At 44.0% G+C, this 20,724-nt stretch overlaps 1 protein-coding gene across 1 annotated transcript in view; it reads left to right on the top strand.

Annotated features, from left to right (window-relative positions):
- The first annotated feature begins 927 nt into the window (after positions 1-927).
- TTC39C (tetratricopeptide repeat domain 39C) overlaps positions 928-20,724 on the top strand; it is a 111,667-nt gene continuing 91,870 nt past the window's right edge. Inside the window, exon 1 of the mRNA XM_038543642.1 lies at positions 928-1,094. Within this exon, the coding sequence (XP_038399570.1) occupies positions 928-1,094 (167 nt within the window). The remainder of the gene's footprint in view (positions 1,095-20,724) is intronic.

The raw sequence follows: 20,724 nt of genomic DNA, 5'->3' as shown, positions 1-20,724 counted from the left end.
CATGTAATAATCCTAGCTTTATCCTTATTTTTCTGTTTCAATGCTGTGGAAGTATCATTGTCAGGGTAGTAATAGAAAACACTTGAGCTTAATTTATAAACTTTGAATATTTAGGTATCTGCCACGTGGGCCTCCATTTGCCCTCTTGCCCCCATCGAGCCAAAAGGCTGGTGGGGACTGGAGAGGGGGAGTACCAGGATCCAGGATCCTGTGGGCGCCGGCTCCCAGCGCGGGCATCCCTGCGGCCGTCCGACAGGTGCCCCGGGCCCCGCCCCCGCCGCCCACCTCCTCGGGGATTGGCTGCCTCGGCGGGGGGGCGGGCCCAAGGTCGGGGTAAAGTCGGGGGTCTCGGGCGCTGGGGGCCCGGCTCGCCCGGCAGGCCTCCAGCCGCTGCGCCCCGGGCGGGGTTCCCTGCCCCCTTTTCGAGACCGCTCGCCTCCCCGCGGCGCCAGGTCCGGCTCTTTTGGAGGAAAGAGTCAAAGCCCGGCCGGGCGGCGGGCGGGCGCTGCGGGGTGGCGGGGACCCAAAGGGCGCGCGGGGGCTGCAGGCGCAGGGGCGGCGGCCGCGCGGGCCCGGGCTCAGCGGGGGGCGCCCGGAAACGGATTCCCCTTGGGCGGCCGCGCCAGGGGGCGTCTCGGAGGCAGCGGGCGGAGCGGGCGGCCGGGCGCTGCTGAGTAATCCCCGCGGCGGCGGGAGGTGGCGGCCGGGCGCTCACGTCCCCCGCCGCGCCGCGCCTCGCCTCGCCGCAGCCCGCCCGGCTCCGCCCCCTCCGCGCCCTCCGCGCCCTCCGCGCCCCGCCCCGCCCCGCGCCGCCCCTCCCCCCGCCCGGCTGCGCGGCGCTCGGGGCAGGTAGAGCGGGCTCCGGGCGCGGGGCCCAGCAGCCGCCGCCCCAGCTCGCCTCGGCCCCGCGCACAGCCTCGCGCGCCCATGGCCGGCTCGGAGCAGCAGCGGCCGCGGCGGCAGGACGACGGGGACTCGGCCGCGGCGGCGGCGGCGGCGGCGCCCCTGCAGGACGCGGAGCTGGCCCTGGCTGGCATCAACATGCTGCTCAACAACGGCTTCAGGGAGTCGGACCAGCTTTTCAAACAATACAGGTGACCGACGCGCCCCGCTCCTGCGGCCCGGCCGCGCGCCCCTCGGGGTGGCCCGCGCGCTGCGCCCCGCTCCGCTCCGCTCCGCCCCGCTCCGCCGCGGGCCCCGGCACCCCCCCCCCCCCCCCCGTGGGTCTCCGGGCCCCGGCCCCGGTGCCCGGGTCGCCTCCCTCGGCCTGCGCTGCAGCCGGCGCTCCTGCGCCTTTGTCACATCGCTCCTTTGCACCCGCGTTCGGCTGCCCTCTGCCTCCGCGGGACCCGCCACCCGCCCTCCCCGAGCTCCCGAGAGGGGCGCCCGGAGCTTGCCCGCGCCTCTCCCGCGGGTCGCCGTTCCGCCGCCCGCTCCGAAGCCCGTTGGTTTGGGGACCTGGGACCGGATGCGATTAGAGGCAGCCGGGAGCCTCCGACTGGCGGGGCTTGTGCCCGAGCAGCCTTTTGTGACACGGAGCACACCGGCTGCATCGTGCCCGTGCCTTGTGCCTCGCATTACTTTGCATCGTTGGTGCATTCTTCAACGCTTTTCTTGTTTGAAATCAGATCTGTGTAATTGCCTTGTAGTGCAGGAATTAAAAAGGAAACTGAGTCGAACTCGGCTTGCTCACCTCTCTCCTCCTGCCTGTCTTCTAGAACTCGGTCCTTAAAATGAGTTCCTAATGCCTTTCAAGAGAGTGCTTACTGTGGACTTCTCTAACTTAAAGAAGAAAATGGAGGGATTGTAAATACATGCAAGAGTGGAAGAACACGTGTGCTCAGTTAATTGCTTTTTAGAAATTCGGCTTTTAAAAAAAATGAAAACTGAAACCTGGTTATCTTTCTTCTGTGAGTGGGAGGAGCCTTCAGTTTCACTGGGGACCAGAAGCATCTGCTTTCTGGTTTAGGAGACAAGTTTGTGATTTGCCCTTCCAATGTTGAGTCTCAGGGATGTTGATTAGCAACTTCCCCTTAGGTGTTTAACGGCCACATGCTTCACTCTGTTTAAGACCTGAATGATCTGGAAGGAATGTAGGGACTCATGTGCGTCCGTGACCGAGAGCCACAGTCTGTAAAGAAATGGAAGAGGGATAGGTGGAGACCCCTGATTCTTTCCGGATTCAGAGATTGGCGGTTCTACAGTTGGAGCTGTTCACTTTTTAATGCAAAGCAAATATCTCACAACTATAAACGTTTCACTAAGGACAGTTTACTCTTAAGTTATTTTTTTTTAAAGATTCTATTTATTCATGAGAGACAGGCAGAGACATAGGCAGAGGGAGAAGCAGGCTCCCCTTGGGGTACCAGCACCTCGGATGACGACCTGAGCCGAAGGCAGACACTCAACTACTGAGCCACCCAAGTGTCCCTACTCTTCAATCAGTTTTTATTAAAAGCAAAAACAAAAACAAAAAAACCTAAAAATGGAAACAGCCTTATCAGGCCATTTTATTTTTAAAGCCTACCAGTCTGATTTCAGTCTAAAAATGTACTTTAGTGTGTAAAGAGTAAATTTGCGTGTCAAGAGTAGAGGGAGGGGGAGGTGTCCAGGGAGAATTTACACTATATAGACAGGAACTGTCTACGTGTGTGTGTGTGTGTGTGTGTGTTTAAGATTTATTTATTTTAGAGAGCTCAGGCAAGTGCTTGAGTTGGTGGGGAAGGGACAGAGGGAGAAGCAGACTCCTCACTGAGCAGGGCACCCAAGATGTGTGGCTCAATCCCACATAGCCTGAGATCATGTGGGTCCCTGGGTGACTTAGCCACCCAGGGACCCCTACTTGCCTTTTGAGAATAAAAAAGGAAATAAACTATTGTAGTATCCGTTTTCTGCCAGACACAGTGTTAGGCACACCGTTATATTCTGACTATTCTAGTGATGACAAGAGTGAGCTGTATTTTTATCATGATAATTTTATAGTAGGGGGCTTGAATCTTGTGTTTATGTGCATGGCCCAGGATACTGCACAGCAGTTCTAAATCAGGGCTCTTTTCATTATCTCATTTTGCCTGTCTCACTAGAATTATTATACAGTTGACCCTTAACATAAGTTTGAACTGCATGGATCTCCTTGCATGTGGATTTTTTTAAATAGTACTATAAATATATTTTTACATCTTTGTGATTTTCTTAAGTTTTTCCTGTAGCTTACTTTATTATAGGAAAACAGTATGTAATACATACAACATACAAAATACGGACTGTCAGTAGGGCTTCTGGTCAATAGTTGGCTACTAGCAGTTAAGTTTTTGGGGAGTCAGAAGTAACATATGGATGATGCTCCCCAACCCCCACATTGTTCAACTGTATCTTGTCAACTGTATCTTGTGATTTGCCCTCTGACCTTATTTTCTGACAATTGAAGCTTTAAGGGATAGACCGTAGTAGCGTTATGCCATCAGCTTTCCCTTGATCCATCTAATTTGTGATGTGGGAAGGCCTCGCATTCTTGTCATCTCCTAAATGTGCTGCTGATACATACTTTGGAAACATAACTGAGTAGAGGTGTATTTGCAGACCAGAGTCCTATAACAAGGGTTGCAATTGTAGTTTTGACACTTTTGTAGCTGCTGACTTCGGTTACTCAAAATTTGCTTCCTTGCTCATACAATGGGAGTAGCATACATCATAATGTGACTGTTAGGATTAAAAGAGATAATCCGTGATGGCTAGCACAATGTAAGCACTCAGTAAACACTAGCTAGCTTTATATTTGATGTTTTCCCCATTGTTGTGCTTTCTTCTTGATGGCATAGTTTGAGTAGAAGGAAAAAAACCTCCTGTATGCAGGTAGCTGTAATATATATGTGTATATATTAAATATTTTTATTTTTTCATGAGAGACACAGAAAGACAGAGACACAGGCAAAGAGAGAACCAGGCTCCCTGTGGGGATCCCGATGCGGGACTCTATCCCAGGACCCCAGGATCATACCTGAGCCAAAGGCAAACGCTCAACCGCTGAGCCGCCCAGCTGTCCCAGGTAGCATTTATATTTAAGGTTAGCCTTATATACGGCATATGAAAGATTTAGAGTCTGTTATGTATTGGGAAACTTGTCTTCTGTTCTAGAGTTGAATGGTCTGCTGGGAAACTTAGAAGTGACTTTATAATAAGTACTCCAGGAACACCTCCAACTCTGTTTACAGAAGAGAAAGCTATTGGTTTTCTCCTTTCTTAGGACTGTTTTGTCATGGAAGACCATCCTTACCCTGCTAGCAAACCTTCTGGAATCTTATCCGTTATTGTTTGACAATAGAAACATATTGCATCTAGTGTAACAATAACATTTTTATTAAAGCAAGAAGGTCATTTTCTCATGTCACAATGATAAAAGTTTGATCAACAGCTATGGAATGAGGAGAAATGGTTACTTTATAGAAACCTATCACGAAGGCCATTCAGAATTAATGGAAAAGCTGGATTGTGTAATTTAGATATCCTATATATAGGAAGTAGAAATATATGCATAAGGAGAGTATTTCTTTTGAGCTCTAAGAGGCCCTGTAGTTGGGATTTCAGAATGTGTCACTTCTGTTGTAACTATAGTAATAATGTAATAATAACCAGATGTTCTGTTGTTGGTGCTGAGACCCTGTCATGCACTTGGGGATGTATTCCCAGAGGTTGAGACAGATGGATGCTGTGATGAGGCCTTTTTTGCTTTGAGCCTAAGGGCATAACTTTGTTATCTTCATGATACCACCTGAAATTCAATTCCTATTGTTGATCTTTGGGTTTAGTGACTTAATGTGGCAGTGCTCACTCCCTCACTCACCCCCCAACACTAACTGATGGTCACATGTGTGACAGAGGCTCAGAGCTTTAGGTACTTGGACACACAATAAAATAGGTGATAGTTACATGCACAAGAAAAGATACTAGATTTCAGATGTGGCGGTGTAGGTACAGTTGGCAGTGGTATGGAGGCTGGGAGACGTACCCATGGCCCACCATGACCTATAGGAGTAGAGGGCAACAATTTGTAATTCATTGCAAAGGAAACTTGTGGAGGAAATATCTGATTATCATGATGGGGGAGGAGTTGGGAGGGGTATGTGACAGGTGGTGGGGCGGAAATGAAGTCTAGGAAACAGTGAAAAACCCACATGGAGCTATGAAATGGCATCTGGAGAGGCAAAATGAGTGAGCACTGCAAGCTGATCAATGTGATTAGGTTGTCCTGTTTGATGGCTTATTCCATGCTTGGTATTTTCTTGGATCACTGGTTGGTCTGTGTTTCCTGTGAGTCAGTGCTGCTTTTTGGGGTTACTTTGCTGCTGGTTGTCCAGTCAACTCACATTTTATGATGACCATGCTCCTCACCGTGGCCCTCACATCCATAGTTAACTCTTGGTGCCATTGTCTCTTTTTGACTTGCAACATTACTTTTGTAATTGGAGGACCATCAGGAGAGGTGAAGCACATTGAGGTAGGAAGACAGGAGGTATCTGGAGGTCCCGGCCAAAATGAAATTTGTTGTTCTTGTTTCCCAGGCCGGACATTTATCTCCCTCCTCCCCTTGGTACCACTATCTCTATGTCCTGTTTTAACTCCTGGTGTTTGTTCTCTCTGACCTTAAATCACCTGCAGTTCTTACCTTGCCGACACTACCACCAATTTCTGGCTGTAGATGTTATTAAAAAGTCATATTAAAAAAATCATTGTCAACTAAAACAAGCATATAGTGGTTAAAAGGGATATTCATTGAGGATAAATATGCATACTTAAATATGGGATTTACTGTAGAATTAGTAAATAGTTGGTATTATGGGTTACATTTTTCTTTTCCATTTTAAATTCTAAAAATGACAAATTTAATAAAAACAAAAGGCAAGAAAAATGCACAGCAGGTAATGTTTATGTTTAAAATGAAAGTATGGATTCTAAATTATTTAGCACAGTTTATGGCACATATAACAAAACCATATGCCATGTGTCTTACTTGTGCCCATATGGTTTACAGAGCTAGTCATGTCATAAAGATGGCGTAGTATAATCCAGGGGTTGCAAATGATGGCTTATGGGCCCAATCTGTCTGTTTTTATAAATAAAGTTTTATTGGGATACAGTTACTCTCACTTGATTACATACCTTTTCTGTAGTTGTTGTACAATACAGAAACAGTAATGAATAGCTGTGACAAACCACATAGCCTACAAAGCCTGAAATATTTACTCCTTGATCCTTTACAGAAAAAAAATTATTGACCCCTGGTACAAACCAGAGTTCTGTCTGGAAAGACTCAAAAGGCATGTGTAAGAGGCCTGGGCCAGTAGGTGCTTGAGCCTAAAACTGTGGCAGGTACTTTAGAGGACAGGAAGAGCTTGTAGGCCACCTGTATTTTCCGCATGGTCTGGCTGTTCCCAGACAGCATCATGTCTGTGCCTTGCCATTGGAGTTTATGGAGAGTCCGTAGATGCAGAAATGCAAGAAAAGGAGAAGCAGTGAAAAGCAGAAATGGTGTAAGGGAACGGGCAGGAAAGACAGGAAACTCCTCTGTTGCCTTTTTCCATCCTTCTAAACTTAGGGTCGGGTTTGTTTAAAAAAAAAAAAAAATATATATATATATATATATATATATATAGATTTTTTCCCCCCCCAATTATTGCACTTTCTGGAAAGGTCCCGATTAACCATTAAAGATTCATTTTGTTTAATTCGTATTATTAAAAAAAAAAGCCTCTAGACGAATGGGAGAGTTTATATACAAGAAATTAACAGGGAAAAAAAGGGGGATATGTATACCGCGGTGTGTGTGCATCCCTCCATGTACTTGGAAGCACACAGAGTTAAAGATGTGAGCCCTTAAGACAATCTGTGTGCTCTGAGTTCTGCGTTCTGTGTTAACAAGTAGTTCTGAGAGATTGCCTTCTTCCCTACCCTAGTTAGAGGACTTATACTGAGAGAAATGAGGTTTTGATGAAGTAAGAAAACACAAAGGGGGAGACCAAGAATACTGAGGCACAGAACATTTCCTGTTCTAGTTACATGAAACCACTTGGATATCCCCAGACACATCATCACATTTCAGGGGTCTAGACCTTTTTGCTCAGGCTGTTTTAACTCTGGTTTTTTTTGCACCCTGATCTCTTTTGCCAAGGTCACTCTCCTCCTTCCCCTGCAATAGCTGTGGGACTCTATAAAGGCTAATTCTGAGAAGGGCTTGAGGAGAAGAGTATAAAGGATGTACAGAAAGTAGATGGCTGTGCTGCAGAGAATTTTCCTGTTATTTCAAAACTGCCTAGTGCTGGGGGTTGGGGTGGGTGGGAGGAACTTCTCTCTTTCGTGGACCTGTCCCACCACTTAGTCTGTTCCCTGAATCCTTAGTATGCTGTTCAACCAGCACACAGGTTCAAGTTGAGGTTGAATTACCTTTGTGGCAAACCTGGGAACATAATCACCACTGAAACCCTTTTTCTGATGGAAATGCATTCCAGTGTTTAAATATATGACTTTCCCTATATTTTAAAAAATTGAGATATAATTGATATAGATGTTTCATGTATACAACATAAATGATTTGTATCTATTGTGAAATAATCACTACAACAAGTCTAGTTGACATCCCTCACCATAGATAGTTACAAAAACATAGTTTTCTATAAAACTACCCATAAATTTGCTGTGTCAGAAGAGAAAGTCCTGACTGCCTGGCAACTGATGTGGAGATTAAAATAGGGGCTTTTTTCCTTTTTTTAAGATTTTATTTATTCATTTGAGACACACAGAGAGAATGAGCAGAGGGGAGAGGCAGAGGGAGAGGGAGAAGCAGACTCCCCGCTGAGCTGAGAGCCCAGCACATGGCTCAGTCTTAGGACACAGAGATCCGCAACCTGAGCTACAGGCAGACGCTTAACTGAACCGTCCAGGAGCCCCTGAAATAGGGGCTTTTTTTCATGTGTAAAGGTGGTTGATGGTTTGCTGTCTTGGCCGTTTCCTTAGCTGGTGTGGCTTTCTCCACCTCTTCCTTCTTGCTCAAGGATTTCAGAACATAAGAAATACATATCTACAACAGATAGTTACTCCTGTCTTCCAGGAAGATGATCTGTGATTACAGAGAAAACCCCTGCACAGCGTCTACCGTGTGTGAGACACAAAGGTGAGAAGCAAGTCCTTCGAGGCAGTATTGCCTACTTGATATCTTTCAGTCTGCCTCAGAAATGGTCACTTGAACACGTCGTCTTGTCCACAGCTGTACTGTCTGTGAAATCACTGGCTTAGGTGACTGACTTTTCCTAATACATGTCAAAATAAGCACATAATGGTAAATAGTAGTTGGTGTTTACTGGTGCCAGGGGCACACCAGCACTTCCAGAATGTTCATCTTTATTTTCTCCTCCCTCAGCTCTGTGAGGAGAGGGGTGCTCTTGTTATCTCCCTCTCACAGGGGGTGAAGGGGAAGCACAGTTGCATTGAATGACCTGCCCAAGTTTTCAGAGTTAAGTGGAAGAGCTGGGTGTGAACCCAGGCCAGCGGACTCCAGAGTCCGTGTGTTTCACCCCTACACTATAGTACCGCTCTTCTATAACTTTCACAATATGAGAAGTTGACCTGTGTGCTGCTAAAGTCATTTTGGGGTGAGATCCCAGCAATCTGCAAACAATACCCTAACACCCAGAGGCCACCTGATAAGCCGCCTGGGAGTTGGCCGTTGGGAAAGAAGTCTCCCAGAGCTTTGGGCACTCATTCTAAAATAAGGGTCTCGTCTTGACTTAGAATGTCCTGTGATCTGACCTGTCTGCTTCTCTGACTCTTCCTTTGTTTCCTTCCCACTGGTCCTGCTGGGGTATTTTGCATCAGTTAACTTGTTCTGACTTCTCCAAGGTATTAAGGGGCCTCAGTGGCCCTGTGGGCTCTTTCTGTCCCTTTTTCTAGCACTGGTGATGTCTGCATGTTGTATACACGACTGCCTCTCTGTAGGAGTGAACTGGGATTGTAAAGATAGGTGGATCTCCTGATCAGGGGTTCCTGGCCTTCCTGAGGTCACTGGAGTCATGTGAGGCCCAAGAGATCTTAGGGGGATATAAGCACTCCTTTATTTGCCAGTCAGCAAGTATAGCCCAGGGGCAGTGCCCTTTCAGAGCTCTGGAAGCTGGATTATTCATCCCCCCTCTGCATGCTGATGTGTGCCAGGTATGTCTCTTGAGCCAGTGGCAGTGCTCCAGTGTGACCCCAGAATTGATGCTTTGCTTCTCAGAACCAGGTAACAGAACTGTCTGGCTCTCAGCCTCTTCCCTTTGGTGCATCCAGGCTGCCCGGTGTTCATTGTGGGGCAGTGGGGAGCAAAGCTGCCACTGAGTACATGCTAGTTCTAACAGATGCAATCAGAGGGAATGCAGAGTGATTTGACAAAGTCTCTTGCTTCTGAAGTGGTCACAGGTAGTCCCCCTGGCAGTGGCAACTCTGGGGATCTCAGTCTTTTGAGTGAGCTGCCCTCTGCTCAGCGTTGTGTGTGGCTGAGAGGCAGCCTACCCTAACTGGCCTGTCCTTTGTTGTCTTTTATTGGTCACCTACAGGGCTCTTGGCTCCCCCTGGGTGGTGGTGGCATGCCACCTTCTGGTGTTATTTGCCTCTTTGGCATGAGAAGGCAGAAACCTAGCTTCCCTACTCCAAAATCCCTGTCCTGCATTTCAGGAAGAACTGTCTTTGGAAAAACTTGGTGGCTGGGAAGGGAAGCAGTCTAGAGCAGGGACTCTCAACGGTATCAGATCTCATACCCTCTTTTTATGATCCTAAAATAAAATCGACAGGTGATAGGACCTGCTCACACAATGTTTAAAACGGCCCATGGAATGCCCACATGCTATTATTATAAAGGAGAAGTAAAAAGAAATTCAAAAAAAGGAAACTACGTACATTCCAAAAAGTGCATGCTCAGTACACCTTCACCAGATGATAAAGTAGTTAAGTGCTTGCACCTGGGTGTAATGAATAAATTTGGATTTAGGAAAAGATCAAAAGCCATTCCATACTAGAAAAATGAGAGAGCAGGTGCACTTTGAAATAAAAGAAGTAATAGACCAGACTTCTCAGTATATGTTAAGAGAAAGTGGGGAAATACCTCAGCTGAAGTAGGGATAATATGCCAAGGCTAAGCACTGTTGAAGTCTTGCAAATGAGGAAGGGTGACATTTTTGCAGTGAGCCGGGCCGCCCGAGTCAGGGCATCAGAATAATTAGCTTCCGGCATTAGGACGGGGGATGTGTGCTGACAACGTGTCTTAGAAAATAGGTCTCCTGTCTTTAAATCCTTCGCCGAGCCAAGTACTTTGGAGACCAAAACCTTTAACAGAGGTCCGGGATTAGAGGATAAATTTAAAAAGCTTATAGGGAAGTTGGGGTGAGGGTGGTGCGTATTCCCTGAGGATAGTATCAGAGTAGGGTGGAAAAATTAGAATAAAGCCCCAAAATATTTCTATATACAGTCTTTGTGATAAATCTCAGTATGTTACAAATTCTTAAAATAGGATGACAAAAATCAAATATAATGCAAATAATTGGTATCTAGTATTTCCTGGCCCTTCAAAAAATGTTTGGCTTTAAATATATTTAGGGGAGCTTTCAATATCCCTGTTCATTCGGCCTGTGGTAGCTGCACACGCAGGCTAGTGGAGGTGTTGCATGCCGGCAGTTCTAGTAGCACAGCAGTGTTACCGCTGGTGATGTAACTCTCTAAAATTGTGAACGAATCTTAATAAGGGGTATATTTAAACAGTGCCAGCCTGACTTTGTACTTCTGCGCCGATGAAAGTAGGGTTCAGAAGTTGTGCGGGACGTGGGGCAATATGCAGGACTCTCCCACATTGCAGGCTGCCCTGCATCCGGACGTGGGGCAATATGCAGGACTCTCCCACATTGCAGGCTGCCCTGCATCCATGGCCTGTTCTGCCACTGTCATTGTGTCATCCCCAGATGGCCCCGTGGATTTCCCAAACCCCTCCATGGAGAGGCACTGAGTGGGGGCATGAGGTTCAAGACCAGGCTGGGGTGCGGAGCTGGAACCCTGGGGCCCCAGGAAGCAGCACAGGGCTGTGAGGCCTCTTTGCTGACAGCCAGAGGGGGGCTGCCCAGGCGGGTTGGCTGCCTCTGAAGGAGTGTGGTGGCAAAAGCAGGGCTTCCACTGCACCTGTGACCACGGGGACCCAGGCAGGGCCCAGGTTTCCTCCAGTGCTGGATCCCAGGGGTTACTGTTCCTACACACCGGATTTTCTAGGTTTCTCTCTCTCTCTCTCTCCCCCTCTCCCTCTCTCTCACATACACACATGCACGCACACATGTACACACCCATGCACATGCCTGTTTTTAGGGCCCAGAGAGCTTCAGGAAGAGATCTTAGCACTGGTTCTTCTGTCTCTTGCCCTGTGGGTGTGCAGAACCTGTGGGACCCCTTCACTGTGGGGCCAGCTTGCAGGACCTGTGTCTTTCCAGCCCTAGGTGACTTGATTCAGAGCCCTAGTCTGTCTGTCCTGTCCCCACCCAGGTCTTCCTAATTTTTAATCTCCAGGTATAAACTGGCCCATGGTCCGCTTCCTTCCCCAGAATGAGCAAGCTTTTTACTAAGTAGGTCACTTACAGGCATAGAAGGCCCAAATCCCCAGGAGTCAGGATACAGTTACCCCAAAGTTCCATAGCCAAGGAGACCACAGAAGTGATTCTTCTGAAGTGGGAGGAAATTGGATGGGATGCTTCATGACAATTTTCTGTTCCATTGTACTTAGAAGCAGTGAGTAGAAAACACCCACACATAATGTTTAGCCTCTGATAGGGTGCCTCGATGCCCAGATGGAGAGTTCTCCCTGCCCCCACTGTCAACCGTGACGTCAGCTGCATCCCATAATACACGTTGGTTCAACCTGTGCCTCTGTGTTTGATGGCAGCATCCTGTCCCTCGCTGTGTGTGGCTCAAGGGAAATAGGAGTCTGGGCGTCCGTCTCTGGATCCCGACAGTTCACGGCTGTTATTGGGTGCTTTTCCCACTTTGGCCTTTTTGCCATCTAGGTAGAGGTCTTTTGCTTTGGCACTGGACTTTCTTGCCTCCCCTGCGGCAGCCCTCCAGGCTTTACTTCATGTGGATTATTCAACCTTCACCAGATAAACAGACTTTTAAACATTTGTGTTTTTTCTCTTTATCACAAGTAAAAATTGTGGTGCTATCCTAACAGGACAGGAAATGAGGGAAAAGGATATTTCATATCTGAATCCAAGTTGAATTTGCTAAATGACAGAGATTCAGATTTTGAGAAACAACTGGACTAAAGTGTGGCGTCTTTAGGACTGTTCCCCGTATGTGAGTCACTGTCAAGTGCTCACCCCCTCCTCCCCATTCTGAACAGTGAATTGCAAAATCTCAAGGTATGTATTGTCAGTTGATCTCTGGAGCAAAGAAAGGACTTTATCTTTGCATCTTGTAAATCATGCTCGCCCTCTTCTTGATGTTTATAAGAAGCAAGTTGAATTCAGCAGCATACCTGTGACTCCTGAACTGGCCAGAGTGAGCATGGGGCTGCTTTTTTTTTTTGTAGGCCTGCAGTTGTTGGAGTAATTCTCCATTCCCACAAGGGGAGGGAGAAACAAAGGAGTGAAATTTCCAGACTACTTCTAATTAAGAACAATTTAACTCATTCCAGTTGGGAAGTGGGCATATTTAAAATGTAAATAAAACAAGTAAAAAGCAGTGTACCTTGGAAGACAGGAAATTACGAAGGATGTTAATTTCCTCCACATTATAGCAGAGTCTGCATTTTTTTAATTGGCTGGAAAGAAGTTTTGTCTCTACCTGGAATGCCATTTGCTTCAGCTGTCAACCATGTAGATCCACATAGTTTTTGGACTGATGATTGACGAGACACTCATTACTTTGAATTATCAAAATTACACATTGAGCGGGGACTGACTGAATTATCAAAATTACACATTGAGTGAGGACTTATTCTTCTTGAAGTAGCACAGGAAAAAAAAGCAGGGGGCATGGGAGATGGGGAATGGCTGTCTAAAGTCATTTAGCCAAGTGTAAAGACCTATCGGAATTCTTAGAGATTCTTGTTCTGGTGAAATTGCTATCATAATGGCAGGAAATGAGAGAATGGTTTGGGTGTTTTTCTGTAGTCCTTGTGTGGCATCTCAGATCTGGGATTGGCTGATCAGAGAGAGTAGTTGTGTCTAGCTTGAAATTGTGAGCTTTTCTCTTGATAAAACAATGTTTGACGTTTATCTGAGTAAAATAAAACCAGACCTGATCAGAGAGCTTTCTGTGCTAGCCTAAATTTATAGTTAAGGGGCTTATGAATGATGAAGGAAACACGAATACATTTTCTTGACCTATACTCTTCTAAAAACTAAAGGAAAATACAGGTGCCTTGGTGAGAGACCCACACTTCCTTATGAAGTTTAGTCAGAACTGTTTACTAGGAACCAGTTTGCTGAAACTTCATTATGAAGAATGAGTCTCTGGTTTCCCTTTGAAATGTCTCTTAACTAAGTAATAGAGAAATACAAGATTTCTAACTGATCATACAAACAGTTCAAACACTATTTTATATAAACAGCTGAGTTTGTTTATTCTTCAGTTAAAGTATTCATGCAGTTTGTGGATTATTGCCACACATGATAAAGGGACCTCATTATAACTTACAGATGAAAAAATATGTTGAACAATTTTGTTTACTTTAAGAATAACCTCTGTTGAAGGGTTGGTTGGAAAGGCTTTTTAGGCAATTGATAAAATGTGTCTGGGTTATTTCTTTGTAAGTTGCTTATCAATGCTGGTCCTCCATTTGTATAGAATGGAGATGATTGAGTTACCTATTTGTGTGATTTAAGATAGAGCAGGAACTAACGGTAATGAGTTAGGAAGATATTTGATACACATTAATGACAGAATTAGGAAAACTAAAAAAAGTTGACTTTATTTAGCCTGAAGAGTTATTTTCAGAATATATCAGTAACTCTAAATGAGCATCAGGCCTTTAGCAATAAATGAATATGAATTAGCGAAGCTACAGAGGAATCAGAATGAAATTAAACGTATTACTGTCTTGCAATCATACAAGTCTTGGTCTTTGCTTGCATTACTGTGCAGGAAAAGAGTGGCAGTGAATGGTAATCAGGTAGGCAATCAATGCTTACTATTGCACACTGTGTCATGTGCATTTCATCCTTCTTCCCAATTATTTCCAGGGCCCTGAGGGGTAAGTAGTAGTGTTATCACTTTGCATGTGACAACATGAAGAGTATGGAACCCAAGTTAAAAACCATTGTGAGTGGAGGATCTGGTCCCATCCCCACAGAGTATGCTTTGTCCCCCACTTCCTCCAGATGAATCCTCATGTTACTGTGTTTTGCATTACCCAGCAGTATTGCAAGTCCCTTGTTTAGCTTGATGGTCTCCTGCACTTTTGGCCTTCTGGTGCTCCCAAGCTCAGCAAGTGGCACCACTTGAAACAAAGTTATACGTGCCAGGAGTTTAGAAGGGAAGGCCCTTTTCGTACCTCTGTTTTACTCATATCCTGAGTATCTCTTTCCATTCACTTCTCTTCATCCCCACCTCCTCCATCACCACCTAGTTAGTCTAAGCTACTACCTCTGATTTAGATCACTATAGTAGCCCAGCTACTTTGTCGTATCCCCTGTTCCTCCTTCACCCCATCACAGTGGTCTTTTCAGTGTGAGTCTAATTACGTTTCCTTTGTGGTAGGCTGAAAAATGGTCCTCCAAAAGAATTACCCACATCTTAATTCCTGGAACCTCAGAGTGTTACCTTGTAGTGCAGCCTCCAAGAAAAAGTGTTTGCAGATGTGATGAAGGTAAAGATTTAAGATGGGAAGACCATCCAGGTGGATCGCTAGTCCACCCAGATTACATAAGTGCACTCACACATACCCTTATAAGAGGGCGGCAGGGGGAGATTTTACACGCAGAAGGTGGTATGAAAATGGGGCAGAAGGAAAAATTTGGAGATGCCGGTGTTAGAATTGGAGTTGGTGGCCGCCATTGGCCCAGGAATGCAGCAATCACCAGAAGCCATGGTAGTCAGGGAATGGATTCTCCCATAAAGCCTCCAGAGGGAGTGCAGCCCTGCCACCAGCTTATTTCAGCCCAGTGAAACTGATTTCAGGCTTTTGGCATCCAGAACTGGAAGAGAGAAATTTCTGTTGTTTTAGGGCACCAAGTTTGTGGTGATTTGTTACAGCAGCCCCAGGAAACTGGTACAGCCTACCACTGCTCTCAGGATTAGGCCCAGAACCTCCAGCAGTAAATCTGTGGTGTGGCTTGGCCCTGCACGGCTTGTCCCTTGACCATCTATGGACTTATCTTTTTATTTTCTTCTATTTTAAAAATACTTTTGTTGTGTTCCTTATATGATATCACTGTACAAAGCCAAGTAAACTCATACTATAGACTCATAGCTTCTCTTTTTCATATGACACTTTATATAAAAATGGAAAAGTGGGATGCCTGGGTGGCTCAGTGGTTGAGCACCTGCCTTTGGCTCAGGTCGTGATCTCAGGGTCCTGGGATTGAGCCCTGTATCAGGCTCCCTGCAGGGAGCCTGCTTTGCCCTCTGTGTATGTCTCTGCCTCTCTCTCTCTCTGTGTCTCTCATGAATAAATAAATAACATCTTAGAAAAAGTAAAATAGCTTTAAATTCACAGTGATTTTGGTCTTAAGAAGCTTTAGAATTTATAATAACCATTATTTAAAGTAGCAGTACTGTGGCCATTTATATCCTTCTATAGCCTTCTCTTATATTGTTGCACTCTTCCCTTACTCGTTGACCTTTAACCACCGTGATCGTCTTTCAGATTCTCAAAGGTTCTCTTAAGAATCCTGTTCCTTTCCTCTGGTCTTCTTATCTCGGTTTGTAATTATACAGAGATAGCACTTGCTTTGCTTGGTACTGATACGCATGGGTTTCAGTTACCAGAGTTAGATTAAAGAAGACCTGATAACAGGGCTCAAATTTCAGTTACCCCTGTGTTTGAATTGTGAGTGATGATATTTACAAGCTGCTAGCTCTGCAGCCTGCCAGTCACCACAGGTGTGACAGGTACACGTCATGATCAGTGAACCATATCATTTCTTCCACGGACTGCCTGTGATTGGTCATTGTGCTGCTTCAGTTCCCACACAGACTGCAAAGTGTGTCCTTGTGTGGCTGCCTTGTTTCATAGGGATAAACCCACATAACATTTTACTAAAAAGGATAACAAAAAGAGGGAATTGGCCAACAAAGATGAAAGTGCAGCAAAAAGTGATAATGTTGGAGTTGAAATGTGAATCAAACATAACTGGAGTTATGGAAGGAAAAGCTAAGGTTAGAATGTCCCTGACACCTTTTGAGAGAGGACATGTGCAGCCCTGGGTACCTAGTGAAGGCATTCTTTTGTTTTTTAAGATTTATTTATTGAGAGAGAGAGAGGGAGAAACAGAGCATGACTGGTGGGGAGGGACAGAAGGAGAGGGAAAAGCAGACTCCCCACTGAGCAGGGAGCTGGTGCGTGGCTCCATCTCAGGACTCTGGGATCATGATCTGAGCTGAAAGCAGATGCTTAACGCACTGAATCATCCAGCTACCCCTAGTGAAGGCATTCTTATCAACACAAAGGAGGAAAGTGATGTAAGGAAAAAGATGAAAATGTCCCAGGGTTGGTGATGCAGGCAAAAAATTTCACATTAAAGGCTCAGGTATTTCACAACAAAGATTAAAACTGTTGGACACTGATTCACAGTAAGAAGTACGACAGTTCACCAAGGCATAGCAAAATGCTCAGTGTGCCTCATAAGTTACAGGACAAGAAGGCAAATGCTGTTCACATATTCTTGATAGCTTTTTACAGAGAAGTAAAGTACTTTAATGTTAGTGCCTATAAAATTATTAAATTACAGCCTATTAAATTAGTATTGCTGTTTATTTCTTTATATATTTGTAACTTTGACAGTTTCTAATGTTTTACAATTACTCTTTAATTACAAAACACAGGAAAAATTTACTACTTTAACCATCTTTGAGTGTACAGCTTAGTGGTATTAAGTGCAGTTACGTTGTACAACTGTAACCACTCTCCATCTCCAGAACTTTTTTCATCTTCTAAACTGAAGCTTTATATCCATTAAACATAACTTCCTGTTCCTTTTTCTCCTCAGCCCTGGCAGCCACCCTTCCACTTCTTGTCTCCCTGAATTTGACTACTCTCATACAGTATTTGTCCTTTAGTGACTGGCTTTTTTCACCTAGCATCATGTCCTCAAGAGTCATCCATGTTGTAGTATGCATCAGAATTTCCTTACTTTGAAGGCTGAATAATTTTCCATTGTGGGTATATACTACATTTTTTATATACCTATATCATATGTATATGCCACTTTCTGTATATCAATTCATCCATCGATGGATGCTTTGGTTGCTTCTACCTTTTGATTATTGTGAATAATGCTGCAAAAATAAGGGCATACAAATGTCTCTTTAAGGTCCTGATTTGTTCTCTTGGGTGTACACCCAGAAGTAGAATTTCTGGATCGTAGGATAATTCTATTCCTAGAACTGCCGTGTTTTTCATAGTGGCTGCCCCATTTTACATCCCCACCAACAGTGCCCAAGAACTCTCCTTTCTCTGCATCTTTGCCAACTCTTGTTCTATCTTTTTTTGATAATAGCCATCTTAATATAAGATGTAAGGTGGTATCTCATTGTAGCCTTGATTTGCATTTCTGTAGTGATTTCTATTGTTGAGCTTCTTTTCGAGTGCTTGTTGGTCATTTGTATATCTTCTTTGGAGAACTATCTATTCAAGTCCTTTGCCCATTTTTTAATCTGGTTGGGTTTTTGTTGTTGTTGTTGTTGAATTGTAGGAATTCTTTACATATTCTTGATATTAATTCTTATTAGCTCTGATTTGCAGGTATTTTCTCCTGATTGCAGCTTCCTTCTCACTCTGTTGATAGTGGCCTTTGATGGAAGAATGTTTAATTTTGGCATAGTCCAGTTTAATCTTTTCTTTAATCACCTGTGCTTTTACTGTCACATTCAAGAAAACCTCGCCAAATCAAATGACGTGAAGTTTTACCCCATTGTTTTTCTTTTAAGGATTTTATACTTTTAGCTCTTAAACTTGTATCCATTTGAGTTAATTTCTGTGTATGACATAAGGTAAGCATTTAACTACGGGTTTTTTTTTTTTTTTTTTTTTGCATGTGGATGTCTAGTTTTTCCCAGTACTGAGTTTTGAAAACACTCTTTTCTGATTGTCATCCTTGTTGAAAATCATTTGACCATATATGGGAGGGTTTATTTCTGGGCTGTTTTATTACATTGGACTATAAGTCTGTCATTGTGCCAGTATCATACTGTTTTCATTACTTTAGGTTTTAGGTTTGTAATAAGTTTCGGAATCAGGAAGTATGAGACCTCCAACTTTATTCTTTTTCAAGATTATTTTGGCTATTCAGTATCCACTGCTTTTCCTTATGAATTTTAAGATGGATTTTTCTATTTCTTTGAAAAACATCATTGGGATTTTAATAGAGATTGCATTCAATTTGTAGATAGCTTCAAGTATATTTTAGCAATATAATCCATGACACAGGACACCTTTCCATTAATTGGTTGTCTTTGGGTTCTTTCAGAATGTTTTGTAGGTTTTAGTACGTAAGTCTTTGCCTCCTTAGTTAAGTTTGTTCCTAAATATCTTATTCTTTTTGATTCCATTGTAAGTGGAATTATTTTTGTAATATCCTTTTCAGATTGTTCATTGTTAGTATATAGAAATGCAGCTGACTTTTATGTGTTGATTTGGTATCCAGATACCTTGCAGAATTTGTTTATTCTTACATTTTTGTGGTAATTTTGGGATTTTTTACGCATATGTCATATGTGAATAGAGGTAATTTCCTATTTTGGGTGCCTTCTGGTAGGATGTTGAATATGTTCAGTCTTTAACCATTGAGTAATATTTGTGATGGATTTAATGTTTTGATAAAACAAATTTAAAGGTTACAGCACAATTGTAATTTTTCTCATTTATTATTAAGATAACTCTGTGTAGTTTTAGCTTGCATGGTCCTTTTTGGGATGCTGCATGACCACGTAAAACAAGCACTACCTTCATTCCCTAATAATACTTCCCTCCATTAGACTGTGCTCCTTGAGATTAAGGACATTATGTGATTTGCTCACTATTGTATTCCCAGCACCCAGCCTAATGTCTGGCATATAGTAGGTACTTAGTCACTAAATGATGTGTGAATGATCTTTATTTTTGAACATGAGTTTCACAGGGGTCCCATCTTTCAAATGTTTGGCTTCTTTATGGTAGGAGATTTGTGTGGGGTATTGGAAAGTAGTGTTGTAGGGTCTCAGATAAATTCTCTCACTAGGAGAATTAGATAAGACTCACTCACTAGGAGAATTAGATATATTAGATAAGAATGAATTTCTTTCACTTATTTTAAGGCTTGCATTTATCAGGCATTCTGTATAGGGTTCAGTGGTTAGTGTAACACTTCAGTATTATCCATTTAGCACTTAGACACTGCATAATATTTTTTGAAATACAAAATTCAGTACAAATGTATAATGGTAGTAAAGTATAGTTGGTGGCAGGGCTGCTTTGTGAACCCCTAGTGCTTCAAGAAAGTCATAAAAGGACTATGGCATTTTGTGTTGCTCTGCAGCTGTGTAAGGCAGGTATCATGGGTCAGGTTAAGAGAAAAGACATTCAACTTCTTTTTGTTCTTCAGGCTACATATAGAGACTTCCCTGCAGGTGAGGCCTCACTTGGGGTCAGCAAAAATAAAACAAAAAAGTGACACTTGCCATACTGCACATTCATGTACTTTGAATAGTCAAAAGCACATCTAGTGATGAGATTAAGCTTTTACAATTCAACATCAGTTTCTATAGAAGGTAATGTTTGCATAAAACAAATCCTCATTGTTTTCATGAATAAGTCAGACATTTATTGAATGCCCACTGAGTTCAAATCATGGTAGGTGCTGGGAGGAGACAACGGTACATAATACCTATTCTCTTCCCTGAAAGAAATACCAACCTGGTGAGGAGGACCCACACAGCAGCTCATTTAAATGAATGAAGTCTCATCATGAAACTAGAAACAAGAACAGGTGTATTAATCTACACAGGCTGCCATACTGCAGACTGGTGGCATAAACAATAGAAATTGAATTTCTCGCTGTTCTGGAGGCTGGAAGTCTGGAATGGTGTATGGTCAGGTTCTGGTTAGGGCTCTCTTGCTGGCCTGCAGATGGACCACCTTCCAGTCTGTCCTGGCATGGCCTGTTCTCTGAGTACATATGGAGAGAGAGAGCTTGCCTGCCCGCAATCTCTTTCTCTTATAAGGTCACCAGTTTTATCAGATTAGAGCCCTACCCTCATGATTAGAGCCTTAATTACCTTCTAAAAGCTCTGTCTCCACATGCAGTCATATTGTGGGTCTGTAGTAACAGGGATACCAGTCCTTATTGAGGACTTATTGTGAACCAGGCGTTCTCATTCGTCATCCCCTACCATTCTGGGAAGGATGGTAATTCAACAGTGCCTCAGATCCCCCACATTTTTTTCTTTAACTCCATTCATTTTGCTACTATATTTAATGAGAATTCCACTAACACCAGTTTTGGAATTTACTATTTACCCCTGTTTTAC

This window comes from Canis lupus, chromosome 7 (genome assembly GCF_011100685.1).
Source record: "Canis lupus familiaris isolate Mischka breed German Shepherd chromosome 7, alternate assembly UU_Cfam_GSD_1.0, whole genome shotgun sequence".
Taxonomy (NCBI): Eukaryota; Metazoa; Chordata; class Mammalia; order Carnivora; family Canidae; genus Canis; species Canis lupus.
This window is presented reverse-complemented; position numbering and strand designations above follow the sequence as displayed.